The 13,775-nt window shown below is 49.4% G+C and overlaps 1 protein-coding gene across 1 annotated transcript in view; it reads right to left on the bottom strand.

The window, feature by feature from the left end:
• Nucleotides 1–11,772: 11,772 nt before the first annotated feature.
• Nucleotides 11,773–13,775, bottom strand: part of LOC144180236 (ATP-binding cassette subfamily G member 4-like) — an 81,079-nt gene continuing 79,076 nt past the window's right edge. Inside the window, exon 14 of the mRNA XM_077708614.1 lies at nt 11,773–12,491. Coding sequence (XP_077564740.1) covers nt 12,138–12,491 — 354 coding nt within the window. The 3' untranslated portion in view covers nt 11,773–12,137. The remainder of the gene's footprint in view (nt 12,492–13,775) is intronic.

Here is a 13,775-nt window from a genome sequence, read left to right as displayed (position 1 = left end):
TTTATTTCAAAACAAGACAGCTATGTACAAAAACAGATAGGCCCCAGATATTTATAGATACATGAATTATTAAGCCTTAGATATAAACAAAACTGGCTGTTTTGTTAAGAGCAGTGATGCCTCAATGAGTTACCAAGATCTAGTTCATTTCCGTAATTTCCACTTATAACGCGGTCTTCTGTTTTGAAATGAAGCCTCTTTCGGCCAAAGTTAGGCAAGTAAAGGGACAACAAAATGAGTTCCTTTGTTTAATGCTACCAAATGTACTAAGTATTACAGAATTGAAACACACAGGGTAAGTGAACAACACTACATACAACAACAAGTTAAGTTTATGCAGACAAAAAAAAAATCAGCACTATATGACGCTAAACTGCAGCACGGTTTATTGACATTTCATCGATAGACACACAACTCGTAATGATCAAGTAGTCCCATGCATGTTGAACCCTTTCATTTTGCACCATTCATATTTTTCTTCTCCTGGGTTCCTTAAATATAAATTGATACTTGAGCATCATCACATACACTATGTTCTTGCAATCAGTAAAAATTCTATGCACTCAACACCAATACAATGGCTTAGAGAGAGAGAGAGAGAGAATAACTTTAATGGAGACCAGCGATGTTAGCCGAGCCGTCGGGCTGGCTTGCTACGCTAAATGAGAGAAGAAAAACAAACAAACAAACAAAATAAAACGTGAAGACGAAAAGATGTCTTTTGATGCGGCCAAAATTTTCAATGACAAAACTTTGTCCAGTTCTGTGCTCCGAAGAAACTCCAAAGGAGCTTTGATTGCACGTGCAGCATGACTGGGACTCGACCATAAAGGCAAAAAGCAAAAATGCTCATGTCGAGATTTTGGCATATTTTAAAGATATTTAGGAGGTCAAAATAAATCCAGAGTACTTTAATACGGCGCGCCTCATAGTCCAAGTGTAGCTTTGGTGCATTAAACCCCATAATCAATCAAATCAATGTAACCAGTTGAGGTAGAAAACACAGTTCATTTGCAGCGCCTTGCTTTATCTTTTTGCAAAAACACATGCCCGCTGCCAATAAAGCTGCAAGTTACTATAATGCCAATACCATCAAAGTATTCCTCATAAAATCAAACGCTCTTACAATCACAGCTAAAACAGTCAGCTTCCGACCGTTCTAGTGCCCTTTTCCACTTCTCCCTACGCTTGGCGCCAGACAGAAGACAAAAGTGCTACACCCGTTCATTTGTGCCTCTGCACCTGGAATGGCAGGTCGACACACAGCCCAATCTAGGCATTCTCGAGCTCAGGACACCTGTCGGTTACTTTATGCACAAAGCGCAAGCACATGAGCTTAGTGCAACAGGGATGGTGTAGTGGAAGAACCACGTAAGGCAGACCGAGGCCATTGCTGCATGAAATGGGGCTGAAAGCTGTAATTGTGCGGGAGCCTTCCAGATGATGATAGTGATGTTAGATAAATGATTTGGGAAATGAATACTGAAGACATTAGCTCCACAAATGGCGTTGCTTGCTGCGTCAGATAGGGTGAACACAGTAAATGAAAAAAAAAATCTGGAAAGAGTACGTAGAAACAATGAATAAGAGGGAGAATGAAATAAATCAGGAACATTTGAAAAAATGGCAGTAGTAGGATAACAGATCTCAGGATCTCAAAGTTATAGAACTTCGACCAATCTAGAGCCTTTGTCCGTAGCGCAGTGTCAGCATGACTGCTACAGTTCACAAAAGTGATTCAGTTCTGAAAAGTTTTTTCGTAGCAATCGCACAAGAGTTCTTTTCGCTGTCTCGTGTTGGGTTGCATGCTGCGTGCAGTAGCACAAGAAATGACACATGTTCTCTTTCATAGAGTAAGGGCGTTCTGCATTCTGCAGCCCGTCCAGCCTCTGAATAAGCGTTTTGGAAGAGGGTGTTCACTTTGTGGAGTGATTTTTTTAGTTTATTTTTTGATCTTCTGCTGTTGAATGAAGCTAGACCCTCAAGCAGGTGGACAAAAGGCTGAAAGTTGGTACACATAAAAACTGAGTGGAAGAAAAATGAGAAGTGAGCAAATGGTGTGTTAAAGCCAGGGCCTTTGACACTTCTGAAACCTCTACCAGTTGGTATACAGTTGTTCATTTATTTTTAAGTGTGATAGTATGACCACATGTTAAGCTTTTTTGCACAACTTCAGCGTCATGCAAAAAGTCAACGAAAGAGGGCATGCCATGCAGTGAAGCTAGAAAATTTGAATGTCATGCGGCAAAGCCAACTTTTACTGCTCAATTATTCCCAAATTTTCAATACTCGAAAACATTCAGCACTTTGAATGATAAAAGTGCACTGCAAATCAAATAGCAAACAGCATTCGCAAAGTGTTTGAAATTTCAGAAATTTCCACGCCTCTATTGTATTTTTCTGTGTTTGGCGGGACCATCAAATAAATGGATGGACATTAGAAGAAGGCGCTTCCTTGGAAGCTAATGTCACTATACCACTTGATAAGGCACTTTCTAAACTCCCCAGAATTGTGTCAGGACTACCGACGCTGTGATCAAAAACTACGACCAGCTAGGGATAGCAAAACTTACGGACAGTACGAGTGAAGCTGATGCCGTTTACTACATGCTGCACTAGGCTGTTGCACATTACTCTCCCAAGCTTCAGGTGGTTTTTGACGTTTCATCGCACAGTAACTCACCGAAATATTTCAACAACTTTGAAAATGGACTGAACCTGACCTCCGATTTAGTCAGTCTATCGGTGTATGCAATGGGCTTTCGAATGCGTGGTGGTGCTATTTGCTTAGCTGCACCGATGCCATCTGCACGGTTGCATTTTGCCGCATGGGCCGCGGCGTTCCTGATGTGGTATGTGGTTCGCAGTGTTGTGTTGGCAAGAACGTTCATGTGGACAGCGTTTTTTTTTTTTCGAGCGATTTGTGGATTTGCGAATGCCTTGTTACAAGTAGTAGTCAGCATTGTTTTTGCGTCGAAATTTCAGACTGTGCTGTACACGCTTGCTACAACCGAAGATCCGAAGCAGGTCGCATGGCAAAAGCAAGCGTGTCACTTTTTTTTTTTTTGCTGCTTCGGAGCCAAGGATAGAGCAACGCTCGATGACAGTCCGCCTTCATGCGACGAATTTACAATGAAGTTATCGATAATGGGACTAATCAGTACTGAATCTGTTGCACCTGTTTCGTTCCAAGTGGAAACGACGGGTCTTGAAGCTTTCACCTCACACTTTGTCACATGCTTGAAACATTGTGCAGTGCTCTCTGCACCGCTGTCCGCACCTGTCTAACCGTTGGACAGGCGCTGATAACGTAGTCCGCTTTGCACTATCTCCGTGTGATCCCCATGCATTGATTTTCTTATTTTTGGGTTGCTTCAAAGGACCGTGTCTCGAGTTAGGAAAATTTTTCCACCCAAAGCTGCAACGAGGCACTGGCTTTACTGAGCCACCCAGGCATGCTGCGCGCTTCTTGGGGAGTGCGAGAGACGGTGAGGTGCTCTGGCAACAGTGTTATGGTGTGTTGAACGTATGACTGACGTCTACCTAAGCTCCCAATGATGGTGAGCAATTACGCAGAGGTTCTGGGTGGAAGCAATCGTGACATATGTATATAAAATTAGGTGCAGCCACGTCGACAAAGATTCGACCGATAGTTTTCAAGTGCTTTTTTTTTATGTAGACGAGGTGGAAATTATAAGCAAAACAAGATTATGGAACACGCTTTGAATACTGCAAAAACAGCGCAGAGACAAGCGATAAACCATATTGCTCTAGTTTGCCAATCCATAAGTCGTCATCTCTGCGCTGTTCTTGAAGTAGTCAAATTGTATAGCCAACGTCAAGCTTTAGTGCATAAGCACAGAACGCGCTTGGTCATTAAAGAGCACTCGAAGACGACAAAAGAGTTGGATGCCCACAATTACCTGAAAAAAGGTTGCATTTCATGTACACGTATTCACCTAAAAACACTGGAAGTAGACAAGGCTGCGGCTGGATGCACAGTCGGGTTAGCCTCATTGATAAAGTATACCGGCTACCTTAACACATCGTGTTACAAGCATGTGCAAGGTATGAGGTGAAAGCTTTGACGGCCGTCGTCTCCACCTGAAATAAAATGGGCACGCCTGATTCGGTACTGATTAAACCCATCATCGATAGCTTCTTTGCGAATTCGTTGCCTGAAGTCAGATCATCTTCAAGTACTGCTCTAGCTACCGCTTCAAAACAGAAAAAAAAAAGCGAAACGCTTGCTTTTGTTGTGCGGCCTGCTTTCAGATCTGCGGTTGCAGAAGTGTGCACAGCACAGTCCGAAATTTCGAAACAAAAACAATGCTGACTACTCCTTGTGACAAGGCATTCGCAAACCCACGAATCACGCAGAAAAAAACACTGCCCACGCGAACGTTCTTACCAACACCACGCCGCAAACCACGTTTTGCATCGGGAAACATGCTGCCTGCACGGCAGAATGCAACTGTGGATATGGTGTCGGGGCCGTCGTGTAGGTAGCATTGCTGCACGGCCAAAAGCCCAGTGCATACACCCTATTGCTGAACTCCCGAAGACACCAAGTGGCGCAAAGGTCGGATATCAAGCAAACATTTTTAAAGGTTGGCATAAAACCGGTGGACAAAGATGCATTGCGTTTCCTGTGGTTTCAAGCAATACCAAAACCGGGTGTACCACTTTCACCAGTTTTGACTCGCTGTATGACCCGCATCCCTTTCAGAGTGATGGCTAACCCATTTCTACTTCCCGAAATGCTTCAACACCACTTAAACAAAGAGCAGTACCCTCAAACTGTGAGACATACACGGATGACGTGCTCACAGGAGCTGGAAGCGAGAAAGCTGCCGTGAAGCTGTACAAAAATGCCACTGAAATGTTTGAAGCAGTAAAATGCTATTCCAGTGATTTCAACGTGACTCCCGGGATACCATGCATCTCGGTTATTTGTCGGGTGTGCTGAAGGTTTTGTGACGTACGTGGGACCCGTGTGCCGACCACTTAACATTCTCTCTATGTATGGATTGTATTCATGGCATAGAACCATTCACAAATTGGCCCATGCTACAAACAACGGCGTGGATATGTGACCCACTAGGGCGCAACGTGAAAACTTGGAAGTGTTGGTAAGCATGTTGAACCCTAGCGTAAACGACATGACAAAGCAGCGCTTCGTGTGTCCTGTTGCTATTGCACTGCGTCTTGTCATTTGCGCTGAAGTTCAACATGAACCACTGGGAAGGGAGGGGGGGGGGGGCTTTCTTTTTTCATTGTCCATGCCAAGGTCCTGTTCCACGAAGTGTGGCGTAAAAACATCGACTTCAACACGCTACCTACCAACAGCACGGCGGCCTGGAAGATAGCTAGACGGACTCCCTATCTCCCTGAGGTTCAAGTACCCCGGTACTACAGGTCGCAAACAAATGGAGGGAGGACGGACTGCTTTCACATTTCTCCTGATACCCGTCCAATGCCATATGAGGCAGTTGCCTACCTCACCCTGGAGGGTGAAAACGGTACAAGATCGACAACTCTGGTAAGCAAACAAAGGGTTGCACCAGGCAAGGAAATTACACTGGCGAGACTGGAACTGATGGCATGCCTGCTCGCTGGTCGATTGTGTGGCTATATTTTGGAAGCCCTCAAGCAACAGCCATCAAACATCTACCTGCGGACAGATTCAACAACAGCACTCTATTGGATTCATGAAGATGTTGGCCGCTGAGAGCAGTTTACACGCAACTGAGTCACTAAAATTCAACGCCTCGCGAACAAGTGCGTATGTAGACATTATCCGGGAAGAGAAAATCTAGCTCGCGACATCCCAGCCATGCAGCTGGCCAAAAACGCCCTGTAGCGGAGCAAAGCACTGTGGATTTGTCCCGCATGCGTATTGGGAATGAGTGGTTCCGAAAGCGATATACGATGAAATCGAACTAGGGGAAAGGAAGAAAACAAGATCATTGCCAGCGGCAGCATCGCCACCTACTGAGTCGGGCGTGATCGATCTGGAACACTACGGCAAAATCTTTAAGCTAATCAGAGTCACAGCTCGGGTTTTTCAGTTCATCACTAGAACCAAACAACAAAGCAGCAAATTGGGACCCCTCATATCCGACGAGCTTAATCAAGCTGAACGATACTGGATATGTTGGGAGCAAAAAGGGATTCTCAAAAGAAGTCACGTGTGCCGCCCAAGGAACACGAATTACCCCCAACTCCCCTTTAAGAATGTTCACTGATGATTGACAGTGCTGGCATTTTAAGAGTTCAGGGAAGACCACAACATAGCCAACTTTGGTGTGGCTTAAAGCAAACAACTATAACAAAAGCGTAAATGGGCATTTGAAAAGGTTTATGATAGAAACCATTTTGTGAACCCGGTGTGTAAACACTACTCACAGGAATATGTCATGACTGCATGATTACATTACAATAACCATGTGCTTCATTAGTAAAGGTACTTTTTCGGATAGTGGTGCATGGAAGCTTTACCTAGCGCATATATGCGGCATATGTAAACAAGCAACAGCTGCAAGTGAAATATGACCACGAAAACTAGTCCCAAACGGAAACAGCATCTCGCATGAAGCACACATCACGTAACCAGGCAGTGCTGAACGCGAAAAAAAAAGCACAGCCTGGACACACACTGCAGTTGCTGCACCAAGCACACTTGCCACCACATCACGCGGCCACTAGAATAGGCGAACTAGCGGAGCACTCACGACGCTGGTTTGGGAACGCCGCCGTCCACCAGCGGCACTAAAGCACTGGGAACACCCTCACATTTCAAAACGCACAAACACCGCCACACATCGCTACCAACTGCGCAGATATACAACGGGAAAGTTATGTAAAAGGTGCACCCCTCGGATGCGATGTGTTTCTTGCAGTATCGGAGCTAGCGGCGCCGCAGCTTCACCAACTCCGGGAGAACTGCGACGCACCACACACGGCTGATCGCGAGAGCCGAACTTCGACACATCAAACAGATAACAGCACGGCGTACACACTTGATATGAAAAACTTGCACTGTACACAAGCGCTGACCGCCACTGCGCGTTGCTTTCACTCACAGTGACCATATTTTGAACGTTATCGATGATCCAAGCGCGGAGACAGACCTTGACAGCTCGGAGCGCGCGAGAGCGGGGCCACGATGAATTTGGACTTATCAATCGTCTCGCGCTAGCGATGAGCACGACGAGCGTATCTCTACACAGTTGATAAAGAACGAAAACACGGCGAACCACTCTGCAGACGCTGGTACTGGGGCATTTCCTGCCTCGGCTCCACACAAAGCACGAACATTTGAAAAGACGAACGATAAACGCGTATCGCAGTACCGACTCAGGACCGGGGTGGTCTGTCGTGACTTCTGCAAGTCGTTGTCGTTTTTGATATCACAATCAAGTTGTGCGACGTACACCGTCCCCGCAGCTCGCCGCCGCCATGTTGCCGAAGGCCGATGGGCGGAGCCAACTCCAGCCGGACGGCCCAGCCGGACGGCTCCAGCCGGACAATTCGCTCGCCGAGCGAATTCGACCTCGGCGTCCAACTTGGCCCGACAGGGCCCCCCCGACAGAGCACGACAGGCCCAGCCGGACCATGTTGTGCTCTGTCGGACTCAAAAGAAAACGGGCTTAAGGCACAACACATCGGCACCGAGAAGCAACATAAAACGACACCGGTACGACATTTTTTCGAAACGAGCAGCTAATTCTTACCTTGCTGTTAGCTGGCGCCTACGATAAAGCCGGTACTGAAGCTCGGTGGCTCGGAAGCCAGCAATGGCGTCGCAGCGGCGGCGTTGCGCAATGTCCCAGCCGGCGAGACATCGGCGAGGCGACCCGGCGGCGGAGCAAAAAAAAAAAAAAAAAAAAAAACGACGTGACTTTTCTCTTGGCCAATGGCGCGCGGCGTAAAAAGAAAATGGCAAAAAACGAAGTGGGAAAGGAGCGCGGGCGAGGGCGAAAGGCGGCGAGATCTAAAGATGGCGCTACCTTAGTAATTGAAGCGACATGACCATGGATTGATATTCAGCGGGAGTTCATGCGGACTAAGCGGGGGGGGGGGCTCCTTAGAGGCTGGATGAGTATCGCTTTCGGCTTTGCGTTTCAACTTTGGGTGGGGGAGGGGGGCGGTTGGGCGTGATTAGGGGAGGTGGAAGACACGAGCGCTGTGGAGGGGGTAGCGGAGATGGATGTGGAAACGGTAAGGCATTGGCCCAATGTTTCGTTTTCTTGCCCTACGCGGGCGTTCCCTTGTTGAAGGCGAAGGACTGGCTCGCGTAGTGGTTTCATTTCGCGAATCACGTGGTCATAGGGAGCGCTATATGAGGTGTGACAGTGGGTGGGAGAAGAGGTTGTTAGGGTCACTGAGCGACTGTGGGAGCTCACCCGCGCTTGGTGGCCGACGCGTGGTCGTCGGGGAAGTACTTAGGCCACTTGGCTGTTGTAAGGATTGCCATGGGTGACGTTGGCTTGTGTTGCGGCAGAAGTGCGGCGCATGTGGTGGCCGGGTACAGTGGTCGAATTCGATGGTTCTCCATGGGTCGGGAGGGCATCCAGCAGCTGTCGAGTCATGGAAGGTGTGCTGGTCTTCTGCCGGGGCTGGAAGCGATTACGATAACCAGCCACTCCGGTGAGGCGGGTAGCCCCGCACAAGATACAGGACGGGAGATGATTGAAGAAGAAGTAGTAAGAGATGTGGTGCCGCAGGTGGTACAGTGTTCAATGAGGATAGGTGCGGGCAAACATCATTCTGGTATTCAAGCCGTCAATGGGCATACCAGGCCTCTTGCTTCCTCTTAAAGGGGTAGCATCTCGTGGCTACTGCTCGGTAGGGGATCCAATGCAACATGAGGGTAGCTTGAATTGGGGCTGGCACTATCATGGAGCCGTGAAGTCTTTTGGAGCCGATGATAGGCAGCGATGCATTGCATTGCATGACACTTTGAAGGATTGTGCCGGCGTCTTCCTCGGAGAGTGGGTGGATGGAGTACAGTGAATGGTGCTCCGACCGCCGTGGCGCTTGGGGGGGGGGATGTGGTTAGCAAACGCGTACACGGTGTCTTTCCAATTCGGGGCAGGGAGCTCCAGGTAGGGTTGGGCTCGGTTGTCATTAGGGGTGCTCACAACAATAAAGTTGGACCACTGATGGAGATGAACCTGGTCCTTGGCAAAGCGAGAGAGCTTGGCTTGTTCCTGAAGCACGCCCTCGAGAGCCGCGGCGTTGACTGTGGGGACGTCAAGGCATGCTTGAAGGCCGAGGGCCACCTTGACATCGTTTTCAGGCAGCGGGTCTTCGGGCGGAGTGGTTTAGCGCCATCGGCGTTGATGCCAGCATTTGCGATCGGAGGTTTGTTTAGGGTCGGAGTGTGCCGCCGTCCCGGTGTCAGGTGTAGTAGTTGTGGTGTTCATAGCGGATTTGCGGGGGATGGTAAGCCAGCGAGGCTCTTCCAGAACTTGGGAGTTGATGTCGTCGCCCTCAACCACTCACTCCATGTCATGGGAAGGCAAGGCAGGCGTTGTAGCGTAGCAGCAGCGTCGGGGTCGATGGCTTCTGGCATAGCGAGGAGGGAGGCGTGGCGCGCCGACGAAGAGACGCAGAGCTGGCTGGACTCCGCTTGACCGCACATCTTCTTCTAGAGCAGGGCACCCAGGTTCGGGGGGCCATAACCAAGCTTCATGCGGGAGAGTCCCAGGGGTGTCCACGGCGACTCCACTGGCTGCCATCGCACGTGAACATCATGGGCAACGAGGTTGCAGACGCCTTGGCCAAGGGTGCTGCTCGCCAGGTAAGGGTCCCAGCCTCCCGGTATGTGGTGCCATTTGACGCTGAAAGGTCTATCCTGGGATGATTGGTAGAGGCCATGCATCCAGATGACCGAGTTGTCAATGGCCAGGCCCCGCGTGTCCTGCCCGGACGCATCAGCAGAGACGCCCGGTCACTCCTGCTTCGCCTGCGGCTTGATTGCTGCAACGTGGGAGCTCGCCTGCACCATCAAGGCCGCCGGGCGCCCCCCACCTACGCCGACTGCCCAGAGCCCGAGATGCTCGAGCACTTACTGTGCTCTTGCTGCTAGCATTACACCGCGAGGGAAGAACCCCGGGCCGCACTCCAGTGACTCGATGCATCAAGCCACAAGCTGGAAGACTTCCTGTTGCTCACGGGACCGGACGCCATCCGACGAGAGGTCTTCCAGCACCTACTCAACTTCCTGGTCGTGGCAGGACTATCACTGCTTTTGTAAGCGTCGAGTCATGGACGGAACGTACGCGACATAAACTTCCCCCCCATCTCCTACCGCTCTTCTCTTCCCCCTTTCTCTTTTTCTATCCTTTCACCCGCCGCGGTGGCTCAGTGGATAAGGCATTGCGCTGCTGAGCACGAGGTCGCGGGTTCGATTCCCGGCCGCGGCGGCCGCTTTTCTGATGGAGTAGAAAAGCAAAAACGCCCGTGTGTACGAGATTTCGGCGCACGTTAGAGATCCCCAGGTGGTCAAAATTAATCCGGAGCCCTCATCGCCTGCGTTGCGTCGGCGCGTTAAACCCTACAATCAATCAATCTTTCTCTATCCTTTGAAACCCCACTCCCCTTCCCTGGACTATACTGCATGAGGGTGAACTCCCCGTTGAGTTCAACAATATCCCCCATTCTTTTATTTGCCCTCCTTTGTTAATAAATCACCACCATCACCAGACGTTGGGCGCCGAGCAGCACGCAGCCGGCGCAGTTGTGATTGCACGTGAAGGGCGTGCGCACTTGCGCAGCGGTGAACAGCATGCAGAGAGAGGGAGAGAGAAAAAAAAAACTTTTTTTGAGCGACTGGGGTTAGGGAAGCGTGGTGGCCGCCGGTTGGAGGTTGGCGGCGACGATGGCAGCTCGTTCCACCAAGGCGATCTGAACGCCCTGGTCGGAGCTACCCAGTGCACCCTCCCATTGCTCGTCGCGGGTGATTAAAGGGAAGGGATTGGATGGACAGGCCCACATAGAGTGGGGGAGTGTGGCGCGCTGACCACATGCGGGGCAATGAGGTGAGGGGTAGAGGGAAGGGTGGATGTGATGGAGCACCGCCCTGCAGGGAAAGGAATAAACCTGCAGAAGTCGCCAGATTCGCGCTTGCTCATTGCTGAGGTGAGGATGCGCCGGGGGTATTTTCGGCGGGCGAGGCGGTAATGTGTGAGCATTTCATGATACGCAATTAGCCTAGTTCCTTACCACGGGGCCCGATCCGCCAGAGCAGCATGCAGACGCCGCGAGTACCAGCTGTGGTCACGCTAGCCATATAAGTTTAGGGCTTCGCTAAGCGACGGCATGAGTGACAGAAAATCACTTCTCTCAAATGTGAAAATCGCTGGACAGGTCGGAACACTCACTGCGCTAATTCACGTGAGGTGACTGTCCAGACCGGTGACGTCTGTATCCGAATAGCTCGGGAAGAAATTTCCAAAAAGAGACATTTAACGGAGCGATGTGAAGTGCGTTTGCACTGCTCAGCCACGTGGCGGTGAAAACGATACAGGAAAAATGTGTGAGACGACCGCATTAGGTTGCCTCAAAGTATGACAGTGCAAGGAATACCCGCTCTGCGCACAGTCAATAGGGGTTCGTTTTTGTCAGGATTAACCCCGGCATAGAGGGTGACACTTTTATATCCCTTCGCCCAGGTTCCTTTTATTTGAAAAAAAGAAAAGCAATATGTAGTGCCTATGTCATCTTGGGAACAAAATTGTCCCTTGGTGAACAAAAACGGCCTGATGAAAGAAATACACGAGCCAAGGTCACCTTGTTAAGCAGTGAACAAAAGGACAAAGGCTAAAATTTTTGCGGATTGGTTTCGAAAAATATTTTCTAATATGTTTTTTCCCGATTGGACTGCCAAAAAATAAATTTTCTTCCAAATTGGTTAGAAAAAATATTTTCTGAAATGTTCTTCCCGGTTGTACTCCCAAACATAAATTTGCTTCCAACAAAGTATACCCACTGGACGAAAAGCAATACAATGTTATTATATCGCATGACTCTAGTTCTTGAGAAAACCGGAGGTTTAGGTACAAAGAACCAGGTCGCAAAAGTGTTCGAGCAACGAACTTGTCCAGCCGGCACAACCAATGTCAGTTCTCTCAGAAGCGCCACTTGATCCTGAAGTACAGTAGCCTACAGGCCACCAGCCAGACGACCAGAACGGCGCCGAACAGCGCTGCGAGGTCGCAGTAGAACTCGCTCTCCCTAACGTAGTAGGCGGCCAACACCTCGGTGGATGAGACGTATGGGCAGGTGTGGTTAGCGTCCGTTGAGCACGTCAAGTTGCCGCGCTTCCAGCCGTACAGGGCAGTGAGGGCGCCGTTGAAGGCGTAGCGCAGGTACGACGTGAACGGCATCCACATCACGTGGTACGCCAGGGACTTCCCGGAGAAGAAGTAGCCGCTGAACACCACCGAGTATGCGAACACCGTCAGCGCCACCATGCAGCCCATCTGCAAAATAGAAAAAACAACGATTGGTGATTTTGGTACACTAGAGTCTGTCAAGGTGCACTGAGTGTGAAGCACGAGCAGGGAAAGGACTGTAATATAAGTGCTACAGCTTCCACAGGAATTATGTGATGACAAAATTGTCCGCGCCATCTTTGTTACGTTTCCAGTGGAAGCCTCGCAAATGTCGGCAAACGGGTACCATAATAAGGTACGGTTAATTTTCCGCGTGAATTTTAGACCTAGGTTTCCGTACTTAGTTCTTCAAGGATAGGATGGTATCATGGTCTGACTAATGCTAACATGCTCTAGGAATGCTTTAAAGGGTCCTAAACAGCCTTGCGAAGGCAACGAGGCCTGTAGCTTTCGCTCTTTCCTCGTGCCTCAAAACACTGCAGATGCTACGAGCTGATAAGCTTGGAGCAAGACAACCTAGAGACACTTGTCGGAACCCTTGCGCTCCTAAATACCAGCATCGGCCATTATCTCCGCTCGGCGGTAGGTTGCGCTTTTTTAGCAGCCAACGCGCACCCTCCACCAACTACTGGTTGCGTAAATCACTTTTCGAGTCGGCCGTGCTAGCGTCGGAACGTCAGCTCTTAAGTAGAGGAAACGATTGATTGATTGATTGATTGATTGATTGATTGATTGATTGATTGATTGATTGATTGATTGATTGATTGATTGATTGATTGATTGATTGATTGATTGATTGATTGATTGCGAGGTTTACGCGCCGACGCTCAGGAGGGCTCAGGATTAATTTTGACCATCTGCAGATCTTCCATGGGCGCCGAAATCTGGAATACACAGTTTCCCTTTACGTCTACGTCAGAAAAGCGGGGAATACGAAATTGGAGCGTTTTAACTTCATATAAGGCACCAAAGACAACATCCTCGCTCACCCCAACAATTCAATATTTCAACCAACGACTACCGGCCCTCTTGCATTTGTTGCAAGCTGCGCGGCATTTGGCGGGTCGCGCAGAAAGGCTTAGCAATAGTCCCGCTATACAAGTTATAGCTTGTGCGGTGTGTGCCGATTTATTCGTGTGGGCTCCTTGCCCACCGCGAAGGCAGAAGGTTGCCGTGGTCGCCCATGTAGAGTTTCCGCCTCCAGAAGACACTCCGTCCCTTTCAGTTATTGATACCCTGTAAATGACGGGCTATATAAACAAACTCAGATAAGCTCCTGTGAGGAATGTTAACGATGGACGTTCGACACTCGGTGTGGGAGAATGGCTCGCATAGCCGTCTCCCAAGCCTGCGAAGCTACCGGCGGCTTCT

This window comes from Haemaphysalis longicornis, unplaced genomic scaffold, assembly GCF_048455015.1.
Source record: "Haemaphysalis longicornis isolate Haplotype H1 unplaced genomic scaffold, Haemaphysalis longicornis Haplotype H1 scaffold_4, whole genome shotgun sequence".
NCBI lineage: Eukaryota > Metazoa > Arthropoda > Arachnida > Ixodida > Ixodidae > Haemaphysalis > Haemaphysalis longicornis.
This window is presented reverse-complemented; position numbering and strand designations above follow the sequence as displayed.